Source organism: Salmo trutta, chromosome 32 (assembly GCF_901001165.1).
Source record: "Salmo trutta chromosome 32, fSalTru1.1, whole genome shotgun sequence".
NCBI lineage: Eukaryota > Metazoa > Chordata > Actinopteri > Salmoniformes > Salmonidae > Salmo > Salmo trutta.
Window position 1 is genome coordinate 11,977,762 of NC_042988.1, and position 24,704 is coordinate 12,002,465.

At 45.5% G+C, this 24,704-nt stretch overlaps 1 protein-coding gene across 2 annotated transcripts in view; it reads right to left on the bottom strand.

Annotated features, from left to right (window-relative positions):
• Window positions 1-20,640, bottom strand: part of LOC115171087 (protein phosphatase 1 regulatory subunit 1B) — a 36,123-nt gene extending 15,483 nt beyond the window's left edge. Inside the window, exons 1-2 of one of the 2 annotated variants that reach the window (XM_029727589.1) lie at window positions 20,532-20,640; window positions 20,101-20,280 (exon numbers count right to left, since the gene is read on the bottom strand). In XM_029727589.1, coding sequence (XP_029583449.1) covers window positions 20,101-20,214 — 114 coding nt within the window. In that variant the 5' untranslated portion in view covers window positions 20,215-20,280; window positions 20,532-20,640. Of the gene's footprint in view, window positions 1-20,100; window positions 20,281-20,453 lie in introns of both variants that reach the window. The other variant, XM_029727588.1, reaches the window with a different exon arrangement.
• Window positions 20,641-24,704: the final 4,064 nt, after the last annotated feature.

Sequence of the window (24,704 nt, forward strand, 5' to 3'; positions counted from 1 at the left end):
TTTTGTCTATGTGGATGACATTCTTATTTTTTCTAAGGACCTTGAGGTCCTTAGAAACAAGCAACACGTTCTCCAAAGGCTGTTGGAGAATAAGCTGTTAAGGCGGAGAAATGTGAGTCAGGTTTCCTCTGTGTCCTTCTTGGGTTACATTATTGCTCAAGGACAGAGTGGCCTGTACCTGCCAATCTGAAGCAGTTACAGCGTTTCCTGAGGTTTGACAATTTTTATAGACGATTCATCCGTGACTACAGTCGTTTGGCAGCTCCTCTCACCACTCTGACCTCCACTCCATTCCACTGGTCCCCTGAGGCAGAGGCAGCGTTCTGGGAACTCAAGCATCGCTTCACTTCTGCTCCAATCCTTACCCAGAACTCCAGTTCATCCTAGAGGTGGATGCTTCTGACACCGGGGTAGGTGCAGTCCTGTCTCAACGTTCTCCCTCAGATCAGAAGCTACATCCTTGTCCCGCAAGCTCTCACCTGCAGAGAAATTTTGACATAGGTAACCGGGAACTCCTGGCTGTTAAGCTGGCTCTTGAGGAGTGGCATAACTGGTTAGAGGGTTCGGTCTTTCCCTTCATTGTGTGGACGGATGACAAAAATCTAGTCTACATCCAGGCCGCCATTCATCTGAACTCTCGGCAGGACAGGTGGGCATTGTTTTATGGAAGATTCAACTTCACACTCACTTATCGCCCCAGATCTAAGAATAGCAAGCCTGACGGCCTCTCCCGTCAGTTCACAGCAGACAACACAAGTTTCGAGCTAAAAACACTATGCCATCCTCCTGCATCGTTGCTGCTGTCTCCTGGGAGACTGAGTCCTGTGTTCGTCAGGCTCAGCTGAACCAGCCTGATCCTAGAAACGGTCCTCGTAAGGCTCCGTTTGTGCCAAATTCAGTTCGTTCTGATGTTCTTCAATGGGCCCATTCTACTCACCTCACATGTAACCCTGGCATGAACCAGACTGTCGCCTTCCTGCATCAGCGATTTTGGTGGCCCACCATGGAGAGACGCTTGGGAATTCATCTCAGCCCCTGCTCGGAACAAAACCTCCAAGCCTACATCTGGTCTGCTTCATCCTCTTCCCATACCCAGTCGCCCCTGATCACACATAGCTTTGGACTTCGTCACTGGCCTTCCCCCATTGAATGGTAACTCAGTCATCCTTACTATTATTGACTTTTTTATTTTTTTTCAAAGTGGCTCACTTCATTCCCCTCTCCAAGCTTCCTTCCTCCCAGGAGACTGTGGACCTGCTGGTATCCCATGTTTTGCAGCTGCATGCATCCCTAGTGACATTGTTTTTGACAGAGGACCTCAGTTTACATCCCAGGTATGGAGAGCCTTCTGCACGGCTCTGGGTATTAAGGTCAGCCTTTCGTCTGGATATCACCAACAGCCAGACTGAGCGTGCGAACCAGGAGTTGGAACTGAAACACGCTGTGTGAATTCGGCTAACCTTTCCTCCTGGAGTGCCCAGCTACCCTGGGTGGAATATGCCCACAACACCCTCATCAACGCCTCATCAGGTATGTCTCCCTTTGAATGTGCTCTGAGTTACCAACCTCCCTTGTTCCCTGCCCAAGAGGTCAAAGTAGAGGTGCCCTCAGTCCAGGACCACATGTGCCTTTGTTGTCGCATCTGCAGGAGGGGCTGCCCTTCTTCATGCATCCGCCAGGACCCAATTCCAAGCTAACCATCGCCGTGCTTCAGCCCCAGTCTACACTCCAGACCAAAAGGTATGGCTTTCATCTAAGGACTTGCTACTGAAAGTGGTTTCCAAAAAACTAGCTCCTCGATTCATTGGCCCCTTTGAGATTGATCGTGTCATAAACCCCTCCGCTGTTCATCTGAAACTCCCAGACTCTCTCAAAATTCAGCCCACCTTCCATGTATCCTTAATTAAACCAGTCTGGTCCTGTCCCCTCCTGCAGCTGCTCCTCCACCCCCTCAGCTCATCAACGACCATCCTGCCTATACCGTTTGGCGGCTTTTGGATGTGCACTGTCGGGGCTGTGGTTGGCAGCATCTGGTGGACTGGGAGGGATATGGGCCTGATGAGCGCTGCTGGGTGCCCCGTCGTCACATTCTGGAGCCCTCCCTCTTACAGGATTTTCATACCTCACACCCAGACAAGCCGGGCCATGCGCCAGGTGGCGTCCGTGGAGGAGGGGGGTACTGTCACATCTGCTCCTGCTACGCCCTCTGGTGTTCATCCGGTGTCTTCTTGACCTGCAGTTACTCCCCCTGTTCTTTCTCTCCCTCTCTGTGTGGTTGGAGACAGGTGTGCTGGAGTCAGAGCAGATCCCTACCAGCTGCAACTCGTTCCATAATCAAGACCTCTACAAATACTCAGTCCTGCCACTTCCACTCTGCTCAGTCAGTTCATGATTCTAGCCATTTATTATTACGCAAGATCCTGTTACTCTGCTGTGCCTGTTTCCCTGCCTGACACCGTTTATACTCTCATTGCAGTTACTGCTCTGTCTCCTGTTCCACATCTCACCACCCAACTACCTTACTCTGGATTTTACTCACCATCACTACCTTGGATTCCCTTCAGGACATGTTTTCCCTGTTCTACTCAAACCTTAGTCTCCACATCTGGTTTTTCTGCAACTCATCCGAGCTACCCCGGATCTGCACTCCATATCTCCCTGTTCATTCATCCCGGTTCATTCATCCCTGTTTCCTCATCTGGGTCTGCTCTTGGCTTCCCCTGTGTCACTCCGCTTAACAGGATGTTTCTCTTTCGTTCTCCTATAAGACCGTTGGCACTAATGGGCTGTGTGAGTCGACTCAGTGATGGTATTTTAATCAGTAGCATAGGGGTATGGAAGATTAAACTAAGCTGATAGGACCAAGTAAACCTGCACTGGGCACAACAACCCTTCTCTGCTCTTCACTCCTGCATTCAATGTGTGACAATTACTCAGGTAGGATTCATATGCCATGGTTGACATTGTGTGTGTGTGTGTGTGTGTGTGTGCGCATGCATGATTTTGTGCTTGTGTCAATGCATGTACACTACCAGTCAAAAGATCGGACACACCTACTCATTCCAGGGTTTTTCTTTATTTTTACTCTTTTCTACATTGTAGAATAATAATGAAGACATCAAAACTATGAAATAACACATATGGTCTGTAGTAGTAGTAGTAACCAAAAAATGTTATGTGAGATTCTTCAAAGTAGCCACCCTTTGCCTTGACAGCTTAGCACACACCTGGCATTCTCTCAACCAGCTTCATGAGGTAGTCACCTGGAATGCATTTCAATTCAAATAAAATTGTATTTGTCACATGAGCCGACTACAACAGGTGAAGACCTTCCAGTGAAATGCTTCCTTACAAGCTCCCAAAAATGCAGTTAACAAAAATCCGTTAAATAAAGTAACAAATTAAAGAGCGCAGTAAAATAACATTAGCGAGGCTATATACAGGGGGTGCCTGTACAAAGTCAATGTGCGGGGGCACCGATTAGTTGAGGTAATATATACATGAGTTATTAAAGTGACTTATGCATAGGCATAGATAACAGAGTAGCAGCAGCGTAAATGGGGGGGAAGCAATGCAAGTAGTTTGCGTAGCCATTTTATTAGATGTTCAGTAGTCTCATGGCTTAGGGGTAGAAGCTGTTTAGAAGCCTCTTGGACCTAGACTTGGCACTCTGGTACTGCTTGCCATGCTGTAGCAGAGAGAACAGTCTATGACTAGGGTGGCTGGAGACTTTGACAATTTTTAGGACTTTCCTCTGACACTGCCTGGTATAGAGGTCCTGGATGGCAGGAAGCTTCGCCCCAGTGATGTACTGGGCTGTACGCATTACCCTCTGTAGTGCCTTGCGGTCGGAAACTGAGCAGTTGCCATACCAGGTAGTGATGCAACCAGTCAGGATGCTCTCAACGGTACAGCTGTAGAACCTTTTGAGGATCTGAGGACCCATGACAAATCTTTTGTCTCCTGAGGGGGAATAGGTTTTGTCGTGCCCTCTTCACAACTGTCTTGGTGTGCTTGGACCATGTTAGTTTGTTGGTTTTGTGAACACCAAGGAACTTGAAGCTCTCAACCTGCTCCACTACAGCCCCATCGATGAGAATGGGGGAGTGCTTGGTCCTCTTTTTCCTGTAGTCCACAATCATCTCCTTAGTCTTGATCATGTTGAGGGAGAGGTTGTTGTCCTGGCACTACACGGCCAGGTCTCTGACCTCCCCCTATATGCTGTCTCGTCGTTGTTGATGATCAGGCCTACCACTTGTGTCATTGGCAAACTTAATGATGGTGTTGGAGTCATGCCTGACCATGCAGTCATGAGTGAACAGGGAGTACAGGAGGGGACTAAGTACACACCCCTGAGGGGCCCCAGTGTTGAGGATCAGTGTGGCAGACAAGTTGTTGCCTACACTTACCACCTGGGGGCAGCCCATCAGGAAGTCCAAGATCCAGTTGCAGAGGGAGGGGTTTAGTCCCAGGGTCCTTAGCTTAGTGATGACCGTCGTGGGCATTATGGTGTTGAACGCTGAGCTGTAGTCAATGAATATCATTCTCACATAGGTGTTCCATTTGTCCAGGTGGAAAACGGTAGTGTGGAGTGCGATTGAGATTGCGTCATCTGTGGATCTGTTGGGGCGGTATGCGAATTGGAGTGTATCTAGGGTAGCCGGGAGTATGCTGTTGATGTGAGCCATGACCAGCCTTTCAAAGCACTTCATGGCTACCGTCTTGAGTGCTACAGGCGGTAATCATTTAGGCAGGTTACCTTCACTTCCTTGGGCACAGGGACTATGGTGGTCTGCTTGAAACATGTAGGTATTACAGACTCAGTCAGGGAGAGGTTGAAAATGTCAGTGAAGACACTTGCCCCGCGCATGCTTTGAGTACACGTTCTGGTAATCCATCTGGCCCCGTGGCTTTGTGAATGTTGACGTGTTTAATGGTCTTGCTCACATTGGCTACTGAGAGCTTTATCACACAGTCATCCAGAACAGCTGGTGCGCTCGTGCATGCTTCAGTGTTGCTTGCTCGAAGCGAGCATAAAGGCATTTAGCTTGTCTGGTAGGCTCGTGTTACTGGGCAGCTCACGTCTGGGTTTCCCTTTGTAGTCCGTAATAGTTTTCAAGCCCTGCCATATCCGATGAGGGTCAGAGCCGGTGTAGTAGGATTCAATCTTAATCCTGCATTGACGCTTTGCTTGTTTGATGGATCGTCTGAGGGCATAGCAGGATTTCTTATAGGCGTCCGGATTAGTGTCCCGCTTCTTGAAAGCGGCAGCTCTAGCTTTTAGCTCAATAGGGATTTTGCCTGTAATCCAAGGCTTCTGGTTGGGATATGTACGTACGGTCACCCTGGGGATGACCCGCTAGCTGTATGTTATTCATGTCGTCGTTCAGCCACGACTCGTTGAAACACAAGATAACAGTTTTTAATGTCCTGTTGGTAAGATATACATGCTTTTAGCTCGTCCAATTTATTTTCCTGGGATTGTACGTTGGCCAGTAGTACGGATGGCAAGGGCAGATTAGCCACTCATCGGCGGATCCTCACAAGGCACCCCAATTTCTTTCTGCGTTATCTTTTCTGCCTCTTTCTCCTGCGAATGACGGGGATGAGGGCCTGTTCGGGTGTCTGCAGTAAATCCCTTTTGTCCGACTCATTAAGGAGAAATTCTTTGTCCAGTTCAAGATGAGTAATCGAGTTCCAGAAGCTCTTTTCAGGCATAAGAGACAGTAGCAGCAACATGTACAAAATAAATTACAAAAATGTTTAAAAACTAAATAGCACTGTTGGTTAAGAGCCCATGAAACGGCAGCCATCCTCTCCAGGACCATCTTAACAGGTATGCCTTCTTCAAAGTTAACCTCTTTAGGGTAGGGGGCAGTATTTGCACGGCCGGATAAAAAACGTACCCGATTTAATCTGGTTATTACTACTGCCCAGAAACTAGAATATGCATATAATTATTGGCTTTGGATAGAAAACACCCTAAAGTTTCTAAAACTGTTTGAATGTTGTCTGTGAGTATAACAGAACTCATATGGCAGGCAAAAACCTGAGAAGATTCCTTACAGGAAGTGGCCTGTCTGACCATTTCTTGGGCTTCTACACTCTCTTTATTGAAAACTGAGGATCTCTGCTGTAACGTGACACTTCCTACGGCTCCCATAGGCTCTCAGAAGGCGGCAAAAAGCTGAATGATGTCTTTGCAGGCCCAGGCTGAAAAACATTAGCGCATTTGGATAGTGGTCGATCAGAGGACAATGAGACTGAGGCGTGTGCACGAGGCGACACCATGTTTTTATTTTCTCTGTCTTTGAACGTAAACAGGGTTTCGCAGTCGGAATATTATCGCTTTTTTACAAGAAAAATGGCATAAAAATTGATTTTAAACAGCGGTTGACATGCTTCGAAGTACGGTAATGGAATATTTAGACATTTTTTTGTCACGAAACGCGTCGGGCGCGTCACCCTTCTTTACCCTTCAGATAGTGTCTTGAATGCACGAACAAAACAGAGGATATTTGAACATAACTATGGATTATTTTTAACCAAACCAACATTTGTTATTGAAGTAGAAGTCCTGGGAGTGCATTCTGACGATGAACATCAAAGGTAATCAAATTTTTCTAATAGTAAATCGGAGTTTGGTGAGGGCCAAACTTGGTGGGTGTCAAATTAGCTAGCCGTGATGGCTGGGCTATCTACTCAGAATATTGCAAAATGTGCAATAAAGGAGTTCTGTATCTATAATTCTTAAAATAATTGTTATGTTTTTGTGAACGTTTATCGTGAGTAATTTAGTAAATTCACCGGAAGTTTGTGGTGGGTATGCTAGTTCTGAACGTCACATGCTAATGTAAAAAGCTGGTTTTTGATATAAATATGAACTTGATTGAACAAAACATGCATGTATTGTATAACATAATGTCCTAGGATTGTCATCTGATGAAGATCATCAAAGGTTAGTGCTGCATTTAGCTGTGGTTTGGGTTTATGTGACATTATATGCTAGCTTGAAAAATGGGTGTCTGATTATTTCTGGCTGGGTACTCTGCTGACATAATCTAATGTTTTGCTTTCGTTGTAAAGCCTTTTGAAATCGGACAGTGAGGTTAGATTAACGAGAGTCTTGTCTTTTAAAATGGTGTAAAATAGTCATATGTTTGAGAAATTGAAGTAATAGCATTTCTAAGGTATTTGAATAACGCGCCACGGGATTCCACTGGCTGTTGAGTAGGAGGGACGATTTCATCCCACATACCCTAAAGAGGTTAATTTATGGAATTTTTTTCCTTCTTAATGCGTTTGAGCCAATCAGTTGTGTTGTGACAAGGTAGGGGTGGTATAAAGAACATATCTCTATTTGGTAAAAGACCAAGTCCATATTATGGCAAGAACAGCTCAAATAAGCAAAGAGAAATGACAGTCCATCATTAATTTAAGACATTATTTCAAGAACTTTGCAGTCGCAAAAACCATCAAGAGCTATGAAACTGGCTCTCATTAGGACCAACATAGGAAAGGAAGACCCAGAGTTACCTCTGCTACAGAGGATACGTTCATTAGAGTTACCAGCCTTAGAAATTGCAGCCCAAATAAATGCTTCACAGAGTTCAAGTAACAGAAACATCTCAACATCAACAGTTCAGAGGAGACTGCGTGAATCAGGCCTTCATGGTCGAATTGCTGCAAAGAAACCACTACTAAAGGACACCAATAAGAACAAGAGACTTCCTTGGGCCAAGAAACCCGAGCAATGGACATTAGACTGGTGGAAATCTGTCCTTTAGTCCAAATTTGAGATTTTTGGTTCCAACCGCTTTGTCTTTGTGAGACGCAGAGTAGGTGAACGGATGATCTCTGCATGTGTTGTTCCCACTGTGAAGCATGGAGGAAGAGGTGTGGGGGTGCTTTGCTGGTGACACTGTCTGTGATTTATTTAGAATTCAAGGCACACTTAACCAGCATGGCTAACACAGCATTCTGCAGCGACACGCCATCCCATCTGGTTTGCGCTTAGTGGGACTATCATTTGTTTTTCAACAGGACAATGACCCAACACACATTCAGGCTGTGTAAGGGCTATTTGACCAAGAAGGACAGTGATGGAGTGCTGCACTAGATGACCTGGCCTCCACAATCACCCGACCTCAACCCAATTGAGATGGTTTGGGATGAGTTGGACCGCAGAGTGAAGGAAAAGCAGCCAACAAGTGCCCAGCATATGTGGGACCTCCTTCAAGACAGTTGGAAAAGCATTCCAGGTGAAGCTGGTTGAGAGAATGCTAAGCGTGTGCAAATCTGTTATCAAGGCAAAGGGTCTTTACTTTGAAGTATCTGAAATATACAAATATTTTGATTTGTTTTACACTTTTTTGGTTACTACATGATTCCATATGGGGTATTTCATAGTTTTGATGTCTTCACTATTATTCTACAATGTAGAAAATAGTAAAAATAAATAAAAACCCTTGAATGAGTAGGTGTCCAAACTTTTGACTGGTACTGTGTGTGTGTGTGTGCGTGCGTGCGTGCGTGCGTGCATGCATGTGCATGCATATAGAAAAAGAGAGTGTGAGGGTTAGCACCCCTTGCATTGCTGAGTGGGGTGCAGATCTGGCTGATGTGGGTCTGCTCTCCAGAGGCGGTCCTCGTAGATAGGCCAGCTAACGGGCCAGCCTATTAAAAGACAGCAGTAGAACAGTGTAAACTAGATCTGAGGACCCCCAGTGGACCCTGCGTAGGCGAGAGAGAGGCTCTCTCTAGCTAATGCTGCTAAAACTAAGCAGAGCTCTACTACGTCATACCAGCCAACCATCTCTAAAGGGAGACAATATATCCACCCAGCACCTGCAATGCCAACACAACACAAATGAGACACACCCCCATGTTATACTCCCCTGTCAACCCTAAGTGGCGTCCTGTCCTGTCCTCCAGGTATAGGGTAGGTACTACTTCATTACATTAGCCCAGCTCATTAGCCCAGCGTGTGGCAGATCCCAGATATAGAGGTGGACGCAGCACTTTGGTCCCATAAAACGGCGGTCCATCCTTGTCTCTCTCACTGTAACGATTGGGCCATAATTCAACTCAAACGCATATAGATTTACAAGTGATTGATATACTGTACAATTAGGATGCCCGGCCTCACACAGACACGCATGGGCTACACTGACCGGGAATAGTGTTTGCATATGTGCATGGCAACTTTTATGCAATTAAAAGTACACTTACGTGTGCAACCGGGCACGTACTCACGACTGAGGAGTGACTAACCACCCCTCCAACCTAACACTGTCAAACACAACTCATTAAAATCTCTCTCTCTCACACAAGCAGGTCAATATCCCATCTGCTACTATTCTCTCTCGCTCTCTCTCTAATCCACACTTCCATCTCTGTCCCCCTCTCTCTCTCTACCCCTTCATCTCTGCTCTGTCCACCTCTGATTAAGAGCACATAGCTGCAAAGCCTCATTCACCCTCTGCTATCACAGCTCTGTGTCTGCCTGAACTCTAAGGCAGCAGGACTCACTCTATTCATTTCTCCAGTGGTATCTCCCTTCGTCTCCGTGTCAGGCCCTGGGAGAGCCCAGACAAATTAAATGGTTGGACCTTTAGGTCGCACTAAGTGCTAAAGGAAATGACACAATAAAATGAAAAGTAATCCTTCACTTTGTGCACTGCGATTATTTTTCTATTAAGAGGCATTAGCAACGCGGCAACACTTCTGTCAAGAACAAAACCATCAAAGGTTTAAATCAAAAGCCTGGTGGTGCTGACGTGGTTTGGAAACTCAGCACAGACCGAAAAGTAATGAAATTCCTTTGGTGACAGATAACAAAATATAGAGAAATAAAGAACATCTCTCTCCCTACTTGAACAGAATGCTGCTGGTATTATGAGCTTATGAAAGAAAAAGAACTGAAACAGAAGAGACATTGATGATCATCGTGTTTGAAGGAAGAGATGTACAGCACATGCGGGCTGCATGTGGATAGAAGATAGCAGGTTGGAACTTTGTGTAAACAAACTGAAATAGGGGGTCAGAGCATCCCTATAGCCAGAGCAGCACGCCTCGCTCTTCATTGTAGTCAGACGGCTAATATTAATACTATGCATGCAGGTCTCTCTTGGCTAAGAGTTGAGGAAAGACTGCCTCACTTCTTGTTTTCATTAGAAACATTAATGTGTTGGAAATTCCAAATTGTTTGCATAGTCAACTTACACACATCACTGACACACACACTTTGTAAGGATCGACACAGGAGATGAGAAGCAGGTACAGCAAGTGAAGGTTTAATAGCTGATGGACATGAAACGGAACAGGAACAACGTCTGGACAGGAACACATAACAATTAATGTGGTCATAGGGAATACCACCGAGGAACAGACAGATATACAGGAGGTAATCAACAACTTGAAGGAGTCCAGGTGAGTCCAATGAGCGCTGCTGCGTGTAATGATGGTGACAGGTGCGTGTAAAGAAGGGTAGCCTGCGCCCTCAAGCGCCAGAGAGGGGGAGCGGGAGCAGGCGTGACACACTTACCCCACCAGACATGCCACCAGGGGTCTTTTCACAGTCCCCAGGTCCAGAACTAATTCAAGGAAACGTACAGTATTATTCAGAGCCATGAGTGCATGGAACTCCCATCTTAAATAGTGCAAGTGAACAGCAAACCTGGTTTCAAAAAACAAATAAAGCAACACCTCACGGCACAACGCCTCTCCCCCATGTGACCTACTTGTAGTGTGTATGTACATACATGTATGTCAGTGGAGGCTGCTGAGGGGAGGACGGCTCATAATAATGGCTGGAACGGAGTCAATGGAATGGAATCAACCACATGGAAACCACATCTTTGATGTGTTTGATGCCATTAATGTTCCATGTTTTTAAATGTATCTAAATGGTCAAGTATTTTGTCTGTAATGTAGTTTTCGTTATGTCAGACCCCAGTAAGACTAGCTGTCGCCACTGATGTCAGCTGATGGGTATCCTAATAAATAAAACAAAACACCAGCATCCCCATACTGTCTCCATGTACCTGTTCTTAAACCTAACACACCCACCTATAGGAACCTCAGCCCCTTTCTCTCTAGCTTCTCTAACATCTAAGAGTCATATACAGTACAGTAGCTACACAGCTCTATTTTTGTTATTTAACCTTTAGTTAACTAGGCAAGTCAGTTAAGAACAAATTCTTATTTACAATGACGGCCTACCCGGACGACGCTGTGCCAATTGTGCGCTGCCCTATGGGACTCCCAATCACGGCTGGATGTGATACAGCCTGGATTCAATCCAGGGACTGTAGTGACGCCTCTTGCACTGAGATGCAGTGCCTTAGACAGCTGCGCCACTCGGGAGCTCTGTCATGTCACACCTCTGTCAGATCCACTCACACTTGTCACAGTGTCACAGTAGAATATATGATGATGTCAGGCACCATTCACTGGGATTCAATGAGTAACCAGCAAACATCAGAAGAGACAGGAAGTAATTATAGCCACTGGCAGTATGATGTCACACCTACCCCAGTACCCATCATCACCCAACTGCCCACCCCACTACCCATCCTCACTGACCTGCCCACTGCACTACCCAGTTAATTAGCCATCGGTCAACAGTCAGTCGAATACATACACAGGACTGTTCCACTGTTCCACCTTTGTCCTTTCTTATACATACACTAAGGGGTCGATTCAATCCGCATCGTGGAAGATCCGCAGTATAGTGCGGTTGAAATGTAAGGGTTATTTCCGATCGAGCTGACATATGCAGCGGGAACATTGCCTTTAAATTCCAATCGCGCTATACCGTGGATCAATCAATCAAATGTATTTATAAAGCCCTTTCACATCAGCCGATGTCACAAAGTGCTATACAGAAACCCAGCCTAAAACCCCAAACAATGCAGATGTAGAAGCATGTTGGCTAGGAAAAACTCTAGAAAGGCAGGAACCTAGGAAGAAACCTAGAGAGGAACCAGGCTCTCAGGGGTGGCCAGTCCTCTTCTGGCTGTGCCGGGTTGAGATTATAACAGTACATGGCCAAGATGTTCAAACGTTCATAGATAACCAGCAGGGTACAAAAAATGATTAGAATAATCACAGTGGTTGTAGAGGGTGCATGAGTAAATGTCAGTTGGCTTTTCATAGCCGATCATTCAGAGTTAGAGACAGCAGGTGCGGTAGAGAGAGAGAGTCGAAAACAGCAGGTCCGGGAAAAGGCCATGCCTCGAACAAAAGAGATCTCAGAAGACCTAAGATGAAGAATTGTTGCCTTGCATTAAGCTGGAAAGAGTTACCAAAGTATCTCTAAAAGCCTTGATGTTCATCAGTCCACGGTAAGACAAATTGTCTATAAATGGAGGAAGTTCAGCACTGTCGCTACTCTCCCTAGGAGTGGCCGTCCTGCAAAGATGACTGCAAGAGCACAGTGCAGAATGCTCAATGAGGTTAAGAAGAATCCTAGAGTGTCAGCTAAAGACTCACAGAAATCTCTGGAACATGCTAACATCTCTGTTGATGAGTCTACGATACGTAAAACACTAAACAAGAAGGGTGTTCATGGGAGGACACCACGGAAGAAGCCACTGCTGTCCAAAATAAACATTGCTGCACGTCTGAAGTTTGAAAAAGAGCACCTGGATGTTCCACAGCTCTACTGACAAAATATTCTGTGGACAGATGAAACTAAAGTTGAGTTGTTTGGAAGGAACACACAACACTGTGTGGAGAAAAAAAGGCACAGGACACCAACATCAAAACCTCATCCCAACTGAAAAGTATGGTGGAGGGAGCATCATGGTTTTGGGCTGCTTTGCTGCCTCGGGGCCTGAACAGCTTGCTATCGTCGACGGAAAAATTAATTTCCAAGTTTATCAAGACATTTTGCAGGAGAATGTTATGCTATCTGTCCGCCAATTGAAGCTCAACAGAAGCTGGGTAATGCAACTGGACAACAACCCAAAACACAGAAGTAAATCAACAACAGAATGGCTTTAAACAGAAGAAAATACGCCTTCTAGAGTGGCCCGGTCAGAGTCCTGACCTCAACCCGATTGAGATACTGTGGCATGACCTCAAGAGAGCAGTGCACACCACAACCCAAAAATATTGCTAGACTGAAACAGTTCTGTAAAGAGGAATAGTCCAAAATTCCTCCTGACTGTGTGCAAGTCTGATCCGCAACTACAGAAAACGTTTGGTTGAGGTTATTGCTGCCAAAGGAGGGTCAATCAGTTATTAAATCCAAGGGTTCACATAGTTTTCCACCCTGTACTGTGAATGTTTACACGGTGTGTTCAATAAAGACATGAAAACGTATAATTGCTTATGTGTTATTCGTTTAAGCAGACTCTTTGTCTATTGGTGTGACCTAGATGAAGATCAGATCACATTGTATGAACAATTTATGCAGAAATCCAGGTATTTCCAAAGGGTTCACACACTTTTTCTTGCCACTGTAAACCCAGACCCATGTAGGCAGTTCTTGGTCCTGGTACTGACCCAACCCTCTGATCCACTCCTGGTAGGATCAGCTAACATGACAGATCCAGAACCCCCACCACTGTTGTTCGCAACAGAGCTGTAAGATCATAATCCTTCCTCTCTCTCCCCTCAACGGAAATGGTACTGCTGTTATTGTCACAGCAGCAGGGTGCACTGCTGAGAGCCTGCAGCTCACAGGCTGACTGGCTGACTGGCTGGCTGGCTGGCTGGCTGACTGGCTGGCTGGCTGGCTGGCTGGCTGGCTGACTGACTGACTGGCTGACTGGCTGGAGTGGATGGGTAGTACAAGAGTGCACAAGACTACCTACTATGTGGATGTGCATGTTTAGAATAGGGTCTGAGATTATGGAAATTAAGGCATTTTACTGACATTATATTCAGAGGCATTGGGTAATCATTTCACAGGATATAATGTTAATTTCTATGGAGTTGACATTTAGGCAGGCCGTGCTAGGTGTGATTTATGGAGAGCGCTGTTACTGTCACAAGCGTTGTTAAGGACAGACCAAGGCGCAGCGGGTATAGTGCTCATTCTTACTTGTTTATTTAAAGAGAACACTTAAACAAAGAAAAAACAAAACGACCGCAAACAGTTCCGTAAGGTTCACAGACTATAACGGAAAATAACCACCCACAAAACCCAAAGGAAAACAGGCTGCCTAAGTATGGCTTCCAATCAGAGACAACGAAAGACACCTGCCTCTGATTGGAAACCACACTCGGCCAAACCTGGAAAACAAAACATAGAAAATGAAAACTAGAACCAAAATCCCCTAGACCAAAAACCCCAAAACACACAAAACAAACACCACCTGCCACGCCCTAACCATACTACAATGACAAAAGACCCCTTTACTGGTCAGGACGTGACAGTTACAGTGTTGTACATGTGTGTACCCAAATCCAACAGGGAACTCGTTTATAATAACACAGGGTTGGGTGGTAGCATTTTAACAGCACACACACACACACGTTACATCATAATAAGCCCCCATGCTCTTGAAGTGCTCTCTGGTTGATCTTTTGATGACTGCGTACAGTGTCATCACACCACAAATCACTCGGCCTACTTTCAATATTTGTGCTTTACCTGTTTATACAACACCTGTAGACTCACAGAGGACAGGCACACACAAGTATGAGCACATACAGTCACACAAAAGGAATTGGTCTTCTACACTACGCAAGAGAGAAACATTCATATTGACTACAGTTAAATAATTAGAGAGATAAGCCACATGGAAAACATTGATCATGGGAAGCATGTAAAGGACAACAGAATGTCAATCAGCCTGAGTTTATTAATAGTCTATCAATGAGATTCAATTAAAAAGAGGAGCAGTATTAGTGTGGGATTCACTTTCCTAATAGAATAAGATCGTATCTAGATATGCAAATGTACAGCAGTTACATGTAATCTGATTACAATCTAATTAGGACGACTGCACTTTGTGATTTGGCCTCGCTTTAGATTTGGTTAATTAAGAAATGCTAGGTGCCATGACTGAATTGTCTTGTGTGTGTATTCGCAGGTTGGAAGAGTTAGACAAGTAATTTAGCCCATTAGCTTCAGCCGGGTGGTGTGCAATCGTGGCAAAATTGGTATGACTTTGGATAGCCTATCTCCGGGGCTAGTTAGGGACCGTCGATAAATTACACAATGAAAATGAGACGTTTTTATGTTGCAAACCTTGCAGTTTTGTCATGAAATGCTTTCCAAATTTGTATATGAATTTCTACAATTTATAGTTGGTTTGAGGTTTTAAGTCATTGAAATTTGGAGCTATTGGAATTTAATATATTGTCGCATATACATTGTGTAATTCACCAGTAGTCCCTATCTAGCCCCATAGTGATATCCAAAATCAACCCAAATTTACCACGATCGGGTCACCTAAAGCTACACTCCGAATTGATGATTACTTGTATGCTGCCAGCTGTGGGCAGGATTGAAACAAACCCAACCTTCATTTCCGTTACGATGCAGTCAAGACCCCAAGTCTCACAAAACTCAATTTTGGACGAGACTGACTTTATGACCAAAATTATCCTATTTACACTTTGTAGCGTGGCCAATTTTGACAGTAGAATAACTGTTTCTGACTCATATCAACGTCACATGGCTGATATCTAAATGAGAAGTTGTTTTTTAGGGGCAGTTGCTCTTTAAAATAGACATACAGACACACGCTTCAAATTAACACAACAAAACAAAATGGTGTAAGTAAATAAAATAAGGTATGGGCATGATTAAGCCATTGTTTTCTATATTTTTTGTTGTTACTGTGGGACAATACTATACAGTTAATAACAGCTGTTACTTTGTAATGTATCACACAATTGGCAATCCATAGTGCTTTGATTACACCAGCCAAATCAATTCCACTTATGCTGTTATTGATAACAAGACACTCATCAACAAGAGCTCAGGTGATGACCTTAGAGAGGGGGGGAAAAAGCACTGCCTTTTGTTGTGAATGAGGTATAACTAATGTAACACCTTAATAAGCATAACATATTTCACTACTATTTTCATTTACTGGAATACTCATCGTTCGAAACATCCCATTGGCAGATAAACTGCATTAACGAATCACCTCTGGATTAGAACCCACTCCGGTGACATGACACACACATGCAGCCTAAATGATCATGATATTTTACCAACCCAGCATGCTCTGTGCTCTGGGCCCTCCACTGAGAAGCTCTGGTTAGGAGTGCATATTGACAGTCCATCAGATCCACAGTGTTACCACACAAACACTCGCTGAACCAAAGGTTGCTGTGTGACGCCCAGCCAGAGGAAGGGCACATAACTCAGGAGAGTGAGGTGGGGTGAGGGTGTTCACCCTTCCACCCCAACAGAGGCTCTCTATCCCATCTGCTGGATTCATTTAGATTGGACCTAATATAGGTGACCGGGCGGTTGTTGCCCTTTGGTGTACTTTGATATCCTTGGTCTCCTGAGTTTATCTATCAATCCATAGGATCAGAGGTGGATTGACATTGGGATTAGTATGGAGAGGGCTCGTGTTGTGTGTTTAGTCCATAGACGAATGGGACGGGCCGACTCACTGTGAGTGAATCAACTGGAGCCTCTCAGTCTGAACGATGACCCTAATCTGTGTCCATTATGAGCATTCCCCCACACCAGTCCCTCCCAGAGCGTTACATGGGGGAATAGGGAGGTTAAACAAATGCTGCCATGTGCTGTTGATCCTGTACTGTAGGCCACCACAATGACTTTTGTGACACAAGAGTTGCATTACATTTTTCCCTATTAAAATCGTTCATTTCCTTTGGGAAAATCTCAGAGCATGTATGAACACATCTAATGTTGAAACGACTCTCAAGAAACACAAATCTTATCTGCATGGTTTCCCTAAAACAGATGTTGAGTGGTCATAGCCTACACGTGTATCAAGCCAGTGGATGTGCTGGGGTCTTGTCTAGTTGGTCTGAGTGTTAAGTGTGAATGAGGCCATGGGGTAGGGCGACCAGACGTCCCCGATTTCTTGGGACAGTCCCCGATTTTGGTGAGCTGTCCCCGACTAGAGCGGTCCCCAGAAATGGCCCCGATTGGCCCTCAGAAAGAAAAAAGCAACTCTGGAGTTAAATCTGATATGGAGTCTGATATTTCAATAATCCAACGCTGTATCCAATCAGATTTGCATGTCAAAATGTTGTCTGTCCCGGTACCAAACTTGCTTGCTCCCATGGCTTTGCCGCAGCCCTTTTATAAGAATGTACAGCCAAACATCTGATCAGTGATACATTTTAACCACTGAACCAAACTTGAAAACTACTAGATAGTCTCGGATGGGTAATCCATCTCTGTGTTAAAATTAATACAAGTATTTGAAAGGACTATAGTGAAAATGTAGTTCCATGACATTGTTTTTATAATGTTTTCACGCCGCTAGCTACAGCAAAAATGTACCCGATTTTCATATCCAAAATCTGGTCACCTTACCGTGGGGCATGTTTCTGTGCTCTCTCTCTCTCTCGCTCTCTGTCTGAGTCAGGTCCAGGGCACACTAGGTGTCAGCTATGGGAGCCGCTCTCACATCAAAACCCCCAGGGCAGAAATCAGGATCCTGGACCCACTCGTACATTTACACATGTGCAAGCTAGCGCCTATGCAAACGACCCAACCACACGGAGACATTCCTCCATTAAAACAGTGACCTTTCAGAGGTGATCTGTGAGGGAGGCTGTGGAACGTCGCTGTGCGTTCGGTCGTCATGGAAACAACCCTGCGGTAGAATACAACCGGTCATTGTGACGGTGCTGTTTGTTAAATCATGTTAGTTGTGCTTCCGGGTAAATGACTCCTATGGGCCTCTGCTAGTCTAGTATACTAACTGTACTGCAGTCTACATAGTTAGAGTTGGTAGCTGTCATTAAAACTGTTGTGCTAAAATAATTGAAGTGATTTGTGTATCAAACCCCCTTAGCAAACACTGGCCTTGAGTGTGTTTATGTGTTCGTATACATGCGTGGGTGTGTTTAATGCTGTGGGATAATGAGGGTCTCTTAAAATGAGTCTTAGTCATTAACTATGCCCACCCCATTGTCCCTGGGGCCCCAAAATAACCACTGCTAGATTGTATCTCCAGTAATTCACACACACACACACACACACACACACACACACACACACACACACACACACACACACACAGCTGTGAAACATCCTCCACTCTCCCCACAGTATGTATGTTTGTGACAGTATGTTTCTGTGGTATAGTAACGGCACACACCTCAACACTCGCCCACAAACACACAAGTTAGCTTGTACACATGGGTACCTACATTAAATCACACACACTGTTGACCTGTCTTAATAAAAAAAGTTGAGTACAACCATCACAAAGACCACACACACACACACACACACACACACACACACACACACACACACACACACACACACACACACACACACACACACACACACACACATACACATAACCAACACAACTCACAGACAGCAGTCCCTTCATGGAGCCCCTCCCAGAGTAGAGTACAGTCAGCACCATTTAATCTGCACCTCTCTTTAGATGTGAATGTTACTGTGGACTTCACTGTAAACTATCTGAACTGCTTTCAAATAAACCAGATGACCCCAGCCTCTGCTCTCCGGATGGGGGCGCCAGCCAGACACGATGCCCCATGGAGGGTGGGGGAGCAGGCCAGCCAGCTGCCCCCACAGGAGGCTCTGGCCAAAGGCCAGGGTCAGTCTGCCTGCAGCTGCAGGCTGGGAGAAATAATCTATCACAACATCTGATGTAAGGGGAGATTGAGCAACAGTTCCTCTGAGAAAAAGGAAGAAAGAGAGCCATCAACAGAAAAGAACATAAAAACATTGACTAACAGACCAGAGGGGTTTAACACTTCTCTAAGAGAGAGAGAGAGGGTTTCAGGGCTGAAGCAGAGAAGGCCGTTGGACAGGGAGAGGAGAGGGTCATGGGTTCACAGCCCAAGATGTTTGAGTGCTGCAGTCGTGCCCTTGAGTCAGAGACTGTACAGCGTAAGTGATTCAATCAGGCTAAAGCATGGAGACGGTGCCATGCCAAACTATTAGCTGATGTGAGATAGAGCTCTGTAACAAGGACAGCAGCTCAGGGAGCTGACACCAGACAGGTGAAAGTGAGAGAAAACAGGTTGTGCCTGTTTCTCTGCACTCCTTCATAGTATAGCGTTCTTGTCTTCCTCTCTCTATTTCTCTCTATTTCTCTCTCTCTATCTTTTGAGGCTGAGCCACTGGCCTGGATCTCACACAGCACCAACCAACTCCTACTTTGACCCACTTTCTCCCAGACTAAAATCGAACACACTGTCGACAGGCTGCAGGGCCAAGGAGAAGAGCCAGAATTGTCCCGTTCCATCTTTCTATGTCTACAGGCAAACAGCAGAAAAGAACCAGGCAAGACAGGGAAACAGACTCTACAAAGTGAGAAGGACTAGCAGTCCAATAGAAAATCTGTCAGACCAAGACAAATATTAGTCACTTGTGTAATCATTAACTATAGTTCTGTGACCACAACGATATAACAAACCATGGTCAACTTTTAGAAGGTTTAACTGGCCAGAGTGATAACATTCAGCGACAATGGGACCCATAGTTAAATAGGCCGTAGAACAAAAGTATAAGAAACAGCCGAGAAGGAGATGACAACACTGTATTCTCAACCATGTGGCAGAAAAAGACAGGATCAGGCCACAGATCAAGATACAACAAAAAAAGAGAAGTCACACTGCAGTTAAGACTGATGGTCCAATATGACATGGTTTGTCCTAGGATGGTAAAACACAAGTTCCAATCCTGACAGTGACCGTGATCAACAATAAGTTATCCCTGAGCTTGGCTGTGAGGTCGAACCTCTGTAGCACACGTGCATAACACGATAAACTGAGATGCATACAAGAAAACACACAAGACACACAGGTCAGACGCAACACACGCAGAACACGATGAACACACACTCACACACATAGGTTAACTGAGGACAAGCTAAACACATACTGACTGTACACAGACAGACACTGTTCTACCCTGGTCAAACCAATTCTCTCACTTACCATCTCTACTTGCCGGGGGTCCAGTTGGGTGGGTGCCGAGGACTGCACAGCAAAGTGGATCTTCCTGCTCTCCTTGCACTCGTCCCCAACCTCATCCGACGCAGAGGGATCCATGGCTGTGCCTGTGTCCCAGGGGGGTCACTCTCTCACCAGGCACCAAGCTCTGCTCCACTCGGCTTCCTGGAGGAAGGTCCCAACACAACACACTGTACAGCAGTCCTGCTTCTGCTGGGTCTACCTCTCTCTCTATATATATACACACACACACACACCTCTCCACTACTGTCTCACTTCAAAAACAAAACAGATGGAGTTCTCTTTGTTTATCTTTGTTGCTCTCCTCTTTCACTCACGGTCAGCTATTTCTTCTATCCTTTATCTCCCCTGTTCCCTCCCTTCTTCCTCTCTGCCTGTTTCTGTCTGACACTTACTCTTGTTTGACGTTGTAGGTGGTGTGTGTTTATCTCTCTCTCTCTCTCTCTCTCTCTCTCTCTCTCCTCCCTCTCTTTCCCTCGCTCACAACCTGTGCAACAAGAGTAATTGAGACACGTCCTTAGAGCTGGCAGAGAGAGAGAGAGAGAGAGAGAGAGAGAGAGAGAGAGAGAGAGAGAGAGAGAGAGAGAGAGAGAGAGAGAGAGAGAGAAGGGGGTGGGACAGAGGCAGGGAGGTTGGCGGTGGAAGCTAGAGTGAGGGAGGGAAGAGAGAGGGGGAGGGATGGACCGGAGTGAGGGGAGTTGTGTTTTTGTATATATTTAAGCTGACGTTGATTTGTAATCAGGAAAAAAAGATAATCTCATCCCATCAGCTGAGCCTCTTTTGGCCTCTGTTTGTGAATGAGAGATTTGTGCTCTCAGAGGGAGAGAGGGGGAGGAGAAAGAGAGAAAGCAGGGGGGAACAAACAGGGAGAAATAGAGACACAACGGGATACAGAGAGTGGAAAGGAAGAAAGAAAGGACGAAAAACAGAGAGAAAACTGAGCAAAACAAGGAATAAATAATGACAGATGCAGAAGAATCAGCATCAGGCATGGAGGCAGAGAGGCATGTGCTATGATTGGCTGGCTAATTTAGTAAACAGTGGTGCTATGAATATCTGATGGTGACTCATGGCATGCTGGGTACACATCTAATGAATTTCCATAAAGAACAAGATCTTAGGATGCAGGAAGAATGTTAACAGTCTCATTTCTGTTCTGTTCTGTTCCACAGAGAGCTGCGAATCAGGCGCTGAGATGGTTCAACGGCGAAGGTGCATAAAGATGGAGGAATTCCGATGTTACGTCATTGTTTTTAACACTGGTCCACAGAGTTCTTAAACTACAGCGCGCGACATGGTTCAATGTGGCGGTAAATTGTTTTTTCAAATTGCCACTGTCTTGGAGCTAGATTTGAGATCATGTATACTGCGCAAAAGCCGGTACCAAAAAAAAGAGTAACGGAGGGAAATGTACAACACGGCGAACTGAGCAAACGAGGTATTTGTGGTAAGTACATGGGGGCTGCCATCTTTATGCACCTTTGCCACTAAAACAACAACTCGGACACATCAGCATACAGCACGGAGAGAACACACTAATTATGAACAGAACAAATAGTGTAAATATGACCCACTGAACAACATGCCTTCACTGTATATATGGTACTGTACGTATTCCATTCATTACACAAGGCAGACCGTAAAGTTCTGACGGTTACAGGCAAGTCTAGAGTTAGAGTGGTGAGTGGGCTGGAACATAAAGTTCATGAGAGGACTTAGTATCAGGTGAAGCAGCAACAACAAGACGAGGCTGGCGCTTGGTAAAAGGTCGCAATCACAGCATGTCAACAAAAACAGCTTTTCCAGTGCCCAAGAGGAGAAAGGGGAATAGACAGAGTGGGAGAGAAACTTGAAGCCAAAGACACACATAGGACAGGTTGTATTGGAGTGGGAGTGGGGCATGGGATGAGGGAGACAGCACAGCGGTTGGTGGAGGAGTGCAACTAGGTGACAGGGGGGGCCAGTCAGAGGAGGAGGAACGCTGCCAGCCGTGTTATTCACTCTGCCTTGCTTACATGTGGGAGGACAGATCGGAAGTTCATCAGTGGGCTTTAGAGCAGCGAATGGTGGGTCACGGGAGGTTTTGAATGGGTCACGGGTGTCTGAGTAAAATATAAATATATATACACCGAACAAAAATATAAACGCAACATGCAATCATTTCAACGATTTTAACTGCATTACAGTTCATATAAGGAAATCATCAATTGATATAAATAAATTTGTCCCTAATCTATGGATTTCACATGACTGGGAATATAGATATGCATCTGTTGGTCACAGATACCTTAAAAGAAAGGTAGGGGCGTTGATCAGAAACTAGTCAGTATGTGGTGTGACCACCATTTGCCTCATGCAGCTCGATACATCTCCTTTGCATAGAGTTGATCAGATTGTTGATTGTGGCCTGTGGAATGTTGTCCCACTTCTCTTCGATGGCTGAAGTTTAGTAGTTGCTACCTCTTGGATCCCCCCAGGGGCCTTGGCCCAGGGGCTTTAGCCCCGGTAAGCCCCTGCATTACTCCGGCCCTGAGTTTATTAACGTTCTTCATTAAGAATATCAGCAAACTTGTATTATTGGCAATGTTATTCCCATGTCATATAATTGCTACATTTACTATCAATATAGCTGTTAGGGGTGTGTACGAAGGCGAAGTCAGGTGCAGGAGATCAGAGTGTAGTAAACAGGTGTACTTTAATTCCGGTCCAAAAACGACAGGACATAAAAACATAAACGTGCCCAAAACACGGAACATAACAAAAGTATAGCGCCTGAACAATATCCACATAACAATAAACAATTACACACAAAGGCATGGAGGGGAACAGAGGACTAAATACATGCAATGAAAACCAGGTGTGTATGGAACAAGACAAAACAAATGGACACATGAGAAATGGAGCGGCGATGGCTAGAAAGCCGGTGACGTCGATCGCCGAACGCCGCCCGAACAAGGAGAGGAGCCGACTTCGGCGGAAGTCGTGACAATAGCATTAAAAATAGTTTTCCAGATTGTATTTTGCCGATTATTTTTCGTGATGCGAATATTGGGTCCAGCTGAGACAACCTGGTTCAATTTGGGTCCCGAGGCAAAACAAGTTGAGAAGCATGGCTTTAGAGGGCTTGGCTTCATCGCCTTCTCTGCACACATCTACCTCCTCTGTTAGCACGTAAGAATGAAAGAGCCTGGGGCCATTCAGCTTTGATCTTGGCAGAATTCGAGCCAGACATCCTGGAATGAGAATACAAAAACAGAAATCCGCCCTAAAACTCCTGGAATTGACTCTGGCAGCTGCAGGGCACACACATAAACACACACAGAAAGAGAAGACTGCATCTCCCATGACAGACTGGACAAGTATGTAACTCTAACCTCTCCTAAATGGGGCATCTCTGTCCATGTGACAGCCAATAGGGCAGGGGTTGACAGGGCTTCTCCCCAGAGTTATTACAGCCCCCCCAGAGGCAAGTTCAGCCATGCTCGGCTCAGCTCTGCTCTGGCTCAATGAGCTCAGACTAGGAAGAGTGGAGGTTTGAGAGCTGGCCCCATATAATGACGTAATAGTCAACTATAGAACCTCTGTGGCTCACACGACGTAAAGAAACGTAGATACCTGCGTACATGGAGATGGCAAGGCCATGGAAAGGTAATGGATCATTGAAACTATAATCCACAGCCACACTCAGTCCGGTCCAAATCCTGCCCCACCCTAATTCCTCATGAGCGCCAGCCAAGTGTTCTGTTGGTAATAAGCTGAAGCACCTGGGGTTTGGACGTCAACAGCAGCGTAAAATGTAAAATCGTTCATTTCTAAGGATCACAGAGAGGCTTTGTCCCAGGACGGCAGGTGTTCTCATAATTCATAACAGGTCACACAGAAAGAGAGTGTTTATCAGTCCTCACTTCACTCATCCCTCTGCTGACGCATCCCAGCTGGCAAATACTAACTATGTGTTCACATCATACAATGACTCTGGTCATGGGGTCGTTATAGGGTATGGGAAGGTAGCACTGGACAGGTGAGGCAGCTAGTTCAAATCCATCTGTGTATCTCCTGCCTTGCTCCTGGACTGAGGATGAGACAGACCATTGTTTAGGCACTATCTCCTGGCCTGTCTGCCAGTACAGGGATGGCACAATCTCCTGGCCTGTCTGCCAGTACAGGGATGGCACAATCTCCTGGCCTGTCTGCCAGTACAGGGATGGCACAATCTCCTGGCCTGTCTGCCAGTACAGGGATGGCACAATCTCCTGGCCTGTCTGCCAGTACAGGGATGGCACAATCTCCTGGCCTGTCTGCCAGTACAGGGATGGCACTATCTCCTGGCCTGTCTGCCAGTACAGGGATGGCACTGTGGGAACCAGATGAATATGCATACGGTAATGCGTGCAAGTAGAAACACACACACACACCATAATGGTATGTGATATGGTGACATGAGTACAAGCACCACTATGACAGACAGACAGACAGACAGACAGACAGACAGACAGACAGACAGACAGACAGACAGACAGACAGACAGACAGACAGACAGACAGACAGACAGACAGACAGACAGACAG